This window comes from Dendropsophus ebraccatus, chromosome 12 (assembly GCF_027789765.1).
Source record: "Dendropsophus ebraccatus isolate aDenEbr1 chromosome 12, aDenEbr1.pat, whole genome shotgun sequence".
Lineage (NCBI taxonomy): Eukaryota > Metazoa > Chordata > Amphibia > Anura > Hylidae > Dendropsophus > Dendropsophus ebraccatus.
Genome location: NC_091465.1, coordinates 9,355,904 through 9,365,158, shown reverse-complemented (window position 1 = coordinate 9,365,158; position 9,255 = coordinate 9,355,904). Strand labels below are relative to the sequence as shown.

Here is a 9,255-nt window from a genome sequence, read left to right as displayed (position 1 = left end):
GAATCTCCCACTAGAAATCTGAGGTCTATGGCCACATATACTGGGAAAGAATCCCATGTTAGTTGTTTAACACCTGTTTAATATAAATTTGGCATTCCGTAAAAAATGGAAAGGAACCCCGTGGGCCTCCAGCTGTTTTTAAAACTACGATTTTCATGATGCCTAGACAGTCAAAGCTCTGGCTTTGGCTATCCAGGCATGGTGGGAATTTTAGTTTTGCAACCTTCTTTTGTACGGTTAAAAAGAATCTGGCAACTAACAGAAGCATTGGTTGGCCTATCCGTATCTAAAATTAAAATAGATGAAAACGGGCGCACACCAATGCACATTAGTCATTTTCTTTAGAGACCGAGGCGCCATCACTGCTGTCACAACGACCAATCTCCAATACGGTGGTGAAAAGAATGTAGCTTTATATTAGCAAAACAAAGCCCATCAAAACACAAAACCCAGGAGCATGTTCTCCTATTGTGGAGTGTACATACAGCCCTGTAACAAGCCTGAAGTAGAAAACCTATATAAATATAAAATTATACGAATCTCAGTCACACATATAGATGTAAATATATCTGGAGGGCTGGAGCGCCAGTAGTGATGATGGGGGTATAGATTTATCCAACCCCAATTCAGGGCTCTACCCTCAGCTACCGTTCTGCGATCTACTGATGTAACGACCCATACACAATGCCATGGTACAGATCCATAGCATGGTACCCATACACTACTATGGGCACACAATATACCTCCCATTTTATAGTTTAAAAAAAAAAAAAAAATCATGGCAAATTTTAACACATACTGAACTACTGAGGTATTCACTTCCCTTAGAAGCATTGTTTTTATAGGAGAAAACGGTGCCTCACAGAGGAACCATATGGCGGCTGCCCATGAAGTGCCTACAGCTCATTAATACAGGCCCATAGGGACTCCATCTGCCAATATAGTATCTGGGAAATAGCAAGACTGAGCCCTCAAGGCCATTCACTGAGCGAAGCTCAGTAGCACAGTTTGAAGGCCATAAAGCCAGCCCCTCCACACCCAGAAATGGCACCCAAAATGGCTTTGATGCCATCCCGCTAGCTAGCAAGTATCCTTCTAAGCTTTTATTTAGACCCGTGCATTTATAGGACCTGCTGATACAGTAACTAAACAAGGTTTGGGATCACCTACTTCTTACAAGGCATTCCTAACACTGGCATGGAGGAGGTGGGGATTACTTGATAGCCAAAATTAACATAGTAAAGTCCATGTAACTTGACAAATGTAGATTATACCAGGTAATGGTGAAGTAGCAGATGGCTTCCCTTTAACTTCAGATTATGCGTGAAGACGGGTGATGTAAAGCTCAGCACCTACTATGCACATTTTTTTTCAATGTTTACATAGTTTGCACACAGTTTACATATATATGATCCCCTAGAGGAGACAAATGGCATGAAAAGTGTATAACACAATCATTTCTGTTGAGACAAAGTACAAAAGAACATTGATATTAAATGCAACTTAAGATAAAGGTTTACTTACTTTCCTTGAGCAAGAAGAATCAGGAAGAAATGGTTATTGACAATACAGTAATAAACAGTAACATAAAGCTCATATTAAAACTCAGTGTAAATTGAAAAAAAAAAAAAAACACAACAAAAACAAAACTAGAGGGTACCAGAACTACAGTGCGGCTACCGCGACTTTTCTATATGAATCACACGAGATAAATTCAGCGTCGCTTCAATCACCTTTTGCATGTAAAGCTTTATTTTTTTTGTTTTATTTTACTGTCTTTTATTATAAGACATGCAGCCTACACTACCTATACAAAGCTTCTAACCCTACCCTCTGCAGCCTGATGATGAACGGACCAAGGACGCTACTCTCTTTATTGTCAGTGAGAAGTTGCGTCAGACACTGTATAGAATCTGTGAAAAATCTGAGAAAAACCAGAGGAGTCGATGTAAGAGCAGCTTCGAAGAGTTATTTGTGGAACCCGAGAAGTTTCTATAGAATAAATCACTGTGGATTGAGAACTGCATAGAGAGCAACAGAAACCACGTCAGTACGGTCATATGCGGCGGCTGGACACACGGGTCCCTTAAAGTTCCGAATACAAACGTAGAGTCTTTTGTGCAAAAACGAAGAACTTCTTACACGCTATAGTAGAAAGAAAATCTGAAAAATAACTTATATAACATTTATATTTAAAAAAAAAAAAAAAAAGTCACCGTGATGAACATTGAGCAGACATTCTCATGAATTACGAAGAGGTGAAATAGCCGAGAAAACATGTAGTGCTCCCATAGAACTTAAGATAGTCATCCGATGGTCAATAAAGTATTTTATAACCTAAAGGGCAACTTTGAATAAAATTAAAGGGACCCCAATCACACTTCAGGACCCCATCTATTAGCTACATCATAAAAAGAGCAGGTCTAGCTATGGAGTACCTGAAACCCCTCTGTGCACTATATCAACAGCCTATCCATAATATTAGACACTATGTAATGCTTAATCTCCCCAGTGGTGGCGCTGTTGAGAAAGCAAACACTTGCTGCTAGGTTACCTGTAGATGATACCTGATCTCTGATCAACTCAACAGTCTTCCTCATTTCATCAGTTTGTCATCAGGGGAGTCTGCAGATCACTCTTTTGATGATAATGATAAAACTTACAGTAAGTTTGTTCGAACCCAAACTTCTGGTTGTTGATCACCACTGCCTAGAAAAGATGGATTCAGCCTCGAAAAAAGAAGATTCAGCTCTGACAATTCTTAACCACCTTCACAACTGCTTGAGGAGACTAAGGAAACCAACAAATGCCTCCAGTTATCTGACTGAACTGCCCATGGAAACACCAAAAACTAAGAAGGAACCATAAATATCAACCCTGGCTTACCAGCTGCTGTCACCTAATAGTCCAAGTCCCGCAGCATTAATTGGGTTTACTAGGGGAATATAAATTGATGGCCTACCCATAGGTTGGTCTAAGTGCAATCTAGGGACCCTTACCGATCAGCAGAATGGAGATGATGCAGAACTCCACTGACTCTCTGGGCCATTCAGTGTTCCACAGAAAGCATTTTGCTTCCTAACATACAGCTGTACCTGAGCTCTATTCAAGTAAACTGGACCGGGCTGCAGTACTAAGGGCAGCTACACATACAGACGAGCTCATGTGCACAGCAACCTCTTTGGTCTGCTGATCGGGGAGGATCACTCCCATGATCACACCAGGTGACACTCATCTTCCCTAACTGGAGATGAACAAACTTAAAGCAAGTTTTGCCAAATCCGAATCTAGGTCAATGATTAAAACTGCCTGGAAAAAAAAGATTCAGCCCTAATAGACCTATAGCTGTAATCCTGGACTTCTCCAGGTTGCAGACTAAAGCAATCAATGGCCGAAGGTTTGCAGGAACTAACCAAGTTTGCTCATCTCTATCCCAAATCTAGTTGAATCTGCATCAATGAATGGGTGGAATCTTGTTGTCTAAACCAAACAACAAAAACTTTACATTTTCCACTTTTTTTAAATCTTCAATTTAAAGTAGTTAAAACTAATATCAGGAGTGATATATACTGCAGAATCCAAACACATTTGAGTCCGTTTTATAGTCCACATTGCAAGGACATCAGAACAATCTCACCAAACCAGAGATTGATTAAATTAAAATCTGCTATGCTCATCAAAAACAGGACCCAGTAGTATCAAGGTGTTCGTTTGGAAAAATTCAACGAAAAAACAAACATATTAAGGAAACAGGAAAGCGCTTTTCAACGTTTCATGGTCTTCAAGCCAGGAAATCACAATAGTCTCAGTTGGCAAAAATAGTTAAAAAAAACAACAACACACCATTAAAACATGGAGGTTTATGTAACATCTTTCGACAATGCCTACATAGAAGCACAAATCAGGAGCACTACTGCACTATAAGTTACGGCTGGAGGTTATAGAATACCTTATAGCAGGATGTTTAGTGTATATAGTAAAACCTTTTACCAAAAAGACCTGATGGAGAATTGTGCACCAAAAAGATATACTATGCAATAAATAACAGAAACAAAGACATTTCCCCGACCAAGTCTATAAGTTGCAGTAATTTTTTTTTTCTTTTTAAAAATAGAGAAAATTTCTTTTTCTTTGCCTTTTCACCCCTACTAACAACACAATGACCATATTGGAAAAAAAACGCAAAAATGTATCATTGAGGTTTTGTAGTTTTGGAGGGGGAGGTTGGAGGAGGAGGAGAATATACTGTTGTATATACAGAAAGTCTTTTGTTTGTTTAGTTTCAACCCCTGAAAAATTACTAGTGAAGAAATGGTCAAGATTTCCAGCCCTGACACTGAGCTCTATATAACTCGACTGTTATATACAAATTAGTTACAACATTTATATATATTTTCTTAGAACATAAGGCTAGAAAAACATTGGAACAAATGATTCGTATTTTAGAAATCATCCCTAAAATACTTCTCACTTTTTGAGGTACTTTCTTTTGTTTTTTTGTATGTATCTTATCTTCTTGGAGTAGCACCTGTCAACAAAATACTAGTCCAAAAAAACTAGATTAAACAGTAAAATTAGCCTGCGAGTCGACGACAGAGACTGTGTAGTGTGCATTTAAAAATAAGTAGACTTAGTGAATAGGAATAAGTGATTCCCAGGCACTTTACGGTTATCCCGGCAGATGTGTCGTCAGCCAGAACCTGATGTGAAATATTGGATTAGTTTATTAGGACCAGCTTGCCATCTATCTTCTTTTTCTTTTTTGTATGGGTTTGCTCGTGCGTTAGCAGGTTGATCTTTTGCGCAAAGCCTTTGCCACAGGTGATGCACACAAAGGGGCGCTCTCCGGTGTGCAGCCGCTGGTGAGTGGTCAGATTCGCCTTCTGGCTAAAGCTTTTCCCACACTCCGGGCATTCGAAAGGCTTCTCCCCCGTGTGTATCCTCTCGTGTCCGATTAGATTACTGTTATTCTGAAACCGTTTTCCACAGAACCTACATACAAATCGCCTCTCCCTCACAAACGTCTTCTGGGTTTGCATGACCGACGGGCCCGGGTTGACGTTCTTCCCGTAGACGACGCATGTTAAAGACTTTGCCACGGACACATTTTTTATGGAGATGGAGTGGGGAAACTTGTTATCGACGGGAAGTTTTAGATTAGATTCCACTCTCTGCTGGGGCCTGAACTGAACCATTGAGCCGTTGTACTGTTTTATTTTCATTTTGTGGGTTCCTTGATGAAGCCTAAGATCGCTTATTCTTAAAAACCTCTTTCCACATTCAGTGCAGTTGAAGGTCCTGTCAAGCTCCTTGGTGGAACCTGGCCCGTAATGCCTTTGTGCAAGATCTTCCTTCTGACCCACCGGCCACCTCACTAATCTTTGGCAGTATCCACTGGTTTTCATGTTATACTGAATTTTAACTTTGTTTTTTGATGGAATATTTCTTAGGTTAAATTTCTCCGTGCTGCGCTGGCTCTCGATAATTAATTCGTCATCTGTGGTTGGCGAGAGGGAAGAAAAGAAAGGATTGTTTTAGATTTGTAAAAACAAAAATCCAAACAGTAAGAATTGTACAGTATTTTGTAAGGTTCTTCATGGAATAAAATTAAAATTCTTTAACCTCTTAATGACAATACGTCTTTTGTCTGTGGAGCAAAAGCAGCCTGGCACTGGTCTTCTGTAACTCTATGTGCAGAGAAACCTTCCATCCTTGTAATGCGGTCAAATTCTGACTGCGGCATTTAGGTGTTTTGTGGGCACTGTCACTTCATTAGCACCAGGGTGACACATCGGTGGGGTGCAGATGAGTTTCTATAGCAGGAGGGGGTCTAATGAAGGCCCTCAGGTACGCCACATATTTGTGCCTACGCGGTTTTACCTCTGGCAAGGCCGGTTAGGTTATGTTGACAGGATAATACACTGCACTATACTTGTAGTACGATGAATTATATTGGCGATCGGAAGTTTGCATTTCAAAGTCCCTTTGTGGGCCTAATAAGTAAATACAACTACTCAATTTCTCCCTTACAAAATAACTTTTATTTGAAATATGAAAAATAAAAACACACACATTTGGTGTCACCACATCCATGACAACCTGAACTATAATATCTCATTATGTATCCCATATGGTGTGAGTTAAAAAAAAAAAAAATAAATAAATTAAAAAAAGGGGGGGGGGGAGTTAATGCACCAGATTGGCTGAATTTCTTCAATTTGCCGATGAAAAAAAAAAATCAAAAAGGCACGTACCAAAAGATGGTACCAATAGAAAGGAAAACTTGTACTGCAAAAAAAACAAGGCCGTATATGAGTATGTGAACTTAAAGCTACTCTGTACTCACAATCTGTCCCCCTCCCAAACCACTTGTAACTTCGGATAGCTGCTTTTAATCCAAGATCTGTCCTGGGGTCCGTTCGGCAGGTTTTGCAGTTATTGTCCTAATAAACAACTTTTACACTTGCAGCCTTGTGTCAAATTGCCGTGGCCTAGAGTGTCTATGCCCTTATCTTGCACCGCCTCTCCGTCCCTCCTCCCCGCCCTCTTCATCATAAGGAATGGCCCTGGCAGAATTACTATTCCACACTTGTCTGAACACTGCACAGGTGCCTTAACAATCCAGCACATGTGAATAGGAGAAAACTTGCCTGGAGCATTCTTAATTGTGAAGGCGGCGGAGAGGAGGGACGGAGAGGCGGTGTAAGCCTAATGCACAGACACTCTAGGCCACGCCAATTTGACTCAGGGCTGCTAGTTTAAAAGTTGTTTTTTAGGACAATAACTGCATCACCTGCCGAACGCACCACAGGACAGATCTTGGATTAAAAGCAGCTATAAGAAGGTACAAGAGGTTTGGGGAGGGCAGATTGTAGATACAGAGTCGCTTTAAAAAATTAGTTTGTCATTAAGGGGTTAAGAAAATAGAGGCCAAAAATACTGGTAGAATCTGTGTCTGAAATTTTTTTTTTTTTTTAAACAAAGGTTTTGAGTTACTTGTGGGTTAAAAAAAACTGCAACATTCACTGGTGAAATGATAAATCATCTTTATTGGCATAAGCAGGTCATAGACATAGATCATATTATCTGCACCTGTGACCTATGTATGCCAATAAGGAAAATGTAAAGCTTCCCTGGTTAGTGCCGCAGCTCCGTACTCTTCTTTGATGACTTTTTACTTTTTAAACGACGTTTTATTGCTGTCCTAAGGTGGAAATTCTTTGGCTGCTTCGTCCTACAGATGGAGATGTTATACTGAGCCTGAAACACATGCTAAGGGGCATTAGAGGATAGCTGAGTTGGCAGTACTGGCTACGTCTCTAATGAGACTTTCTAATTACATGCAGACTTATTTACAATGGGACACACAGGCTGCAAAATGTACCCATGGAAGTGCCAGGGAATTGGTAATGTGAGCATGCAGTTTTTTTTCTATATAACTTGCTTAGACACAGAGACTGAGACCAGAAGCAGTAGAAAAGAGCGTTGAAACCTCTGAGTACAGGGTTATTTTTTTTTTTAAGAAATTGGATTAACTTTCTCCCACTGAGATGGCTTGAAACCCAGTCAATAGGGGAGTTCAGTGTTCCTGATCTCCTAATGCACATACCGCAAATGTGGATGGGCTCCGGATGACAGCAAGTACCTTATCGTAAGGCACAGATTTGTAATGAGAAGGTCAGAAATGGACAATATTCTGAGAAAAACTCTTTATATAGTTCTCAAAATTTAGCTGCTTATGCGATTCAAGTACCCAATGTGATAAGTACATTGGCAAAGAGCTTACAGGGGCATTCGATCATGAGCAATTCATCCTGTAGGTAAAATAAATAGACTTACAGCACTACTATATTATATATATATATATATATATATATATATATACATACATATCTCATTACTCCTGGGAACACAGCTGCAAAGAGGGGGAAGAGTGTTGGAGAACCAGCTGCATGTGTGCAGCACTTTTCATTATTGTCTACTGTAAAGGGCACAGCAGAGTGAATTTCTGAAAATAAGAATTACATTCCTATAATAATTTACAACCTATAAAACGCCTAAATGCAATGAAAAGAAGTTTAAAGTGCACATGTCATTCTCCATTGATAAAATCTAAGTCTGTTACTGAGTTCATACACATCACCTATGCTTGCTATAGGTTTCATAAATGCTTACTTTTTTTCATGTTATTTTTCTTTTACTTAATATTTGTCCTCCCTTTCTTTTTGGCATTTTTCTGTCTAATGCCAGTGGCTCCAGTACGTAAATGAGCGTGAGAAGGCAACATTCCAGTAGGGTAATGGTCCCAGGTACGTAGCTTTGGGGAAAGCACAGAAACAGTGATTATAAACGTCACCTTCTGGATTAACACATGCAGGGTAGTTTTTCAGGGAATGACAGGTGCACTTTAAAGAAGTAATATATATGAGTGTCGTGCTTACGACACAAATGCTCATTTTGTGACCTAAATAAATACAAATAACAAACACCAAAAAATGCAACAAACGGTTGCCCAACAACAACTCCTCTCTACTTTCATGGATCGATGATGATACAGGTCATAAGTGTCTTGTGGTGAAAACAAAACAGCCTCAAATGCCAAAAAGCAGAAGGGGAACGTGCAGTGGCCCTTTATACAGATGAATGTGGGCACTAGAATTAGCTGACAGCTTACTTCGCTGGTGTTTCCAATGCCAACTGTTATCTTTATGGTGACCACCAGTGTTGTCATAAGAACCTGACTTGAGACAGGAAATTTTTTTTCGCTGCATTTTAACCCCAAATCCACTATCTAAAGTTAAGGAGAAAATATTAAACTTCTGAAAGATCCATTCCTGAATACAAAATCAACCCCCCCCCCCCCCAAACTTACCAACTGTGTAATTTATTACATCTCTTCCATCCAAACAAATATTTTCACTGTTAGACGGTGGATCTTTAGATTTCATTCTGAGTGTAACAGGTTCAATATTGGGGAATTCTACAAGGAGAAGAAAGTGAGAGTGAAAACCCAATGGAGGTATTGATTTAAGGGTGTTTTCTGATCTAAACCATTATAGGGGTAATTCCAAGGTTTTTTTTTTGCAGACATCAATAGTACAGGTGATTGTAAAGGTGAAGTCCGGCAAAATTTTTTATTTAAGTATTGTAATGCGCCCTAAAAGTTATACAAATTACCAATATACACTTATTACGGGAAATGCGCATAAAGTGCTTTTTTCCCTGCACTTACTACTGTATTAAGGCTTCACTTCC

General features: G+C 39.6%; 1 protein-coding gene across 2 annotated transcripts in view; it reads right to left on the bottom strand.

The window, feature by feature from the left end:
- Positions 1–762: 762 nt before the first annotated feature.
- The window catches only part of LOC138768599 (zinc finger protein 569-like), a 31,579-nt gene continuing 23,086 nt past the window's right edge, over positions 763–9,255 (bottom strand). For both annotated transcript variants that reach the window (XM_069946543.1, XM_069946544.1), the window contains exons 9-10: positions 8,873–8,980; positions 763–5,497 (exon numbers count right to left, since the gene is read on the bottom strand). In XM_069946543.1, the coding sequence (XP_069802644.1) occupies positions 4,719–5,497; positions 8,873–8,980 (887 nt within the window). In that variant the 3' untranslated portion in view covers positions 763–4,718. The remainder of the gene's footprint in view (positions 5,498–8,872; positions 8,981–9,255) is intronic.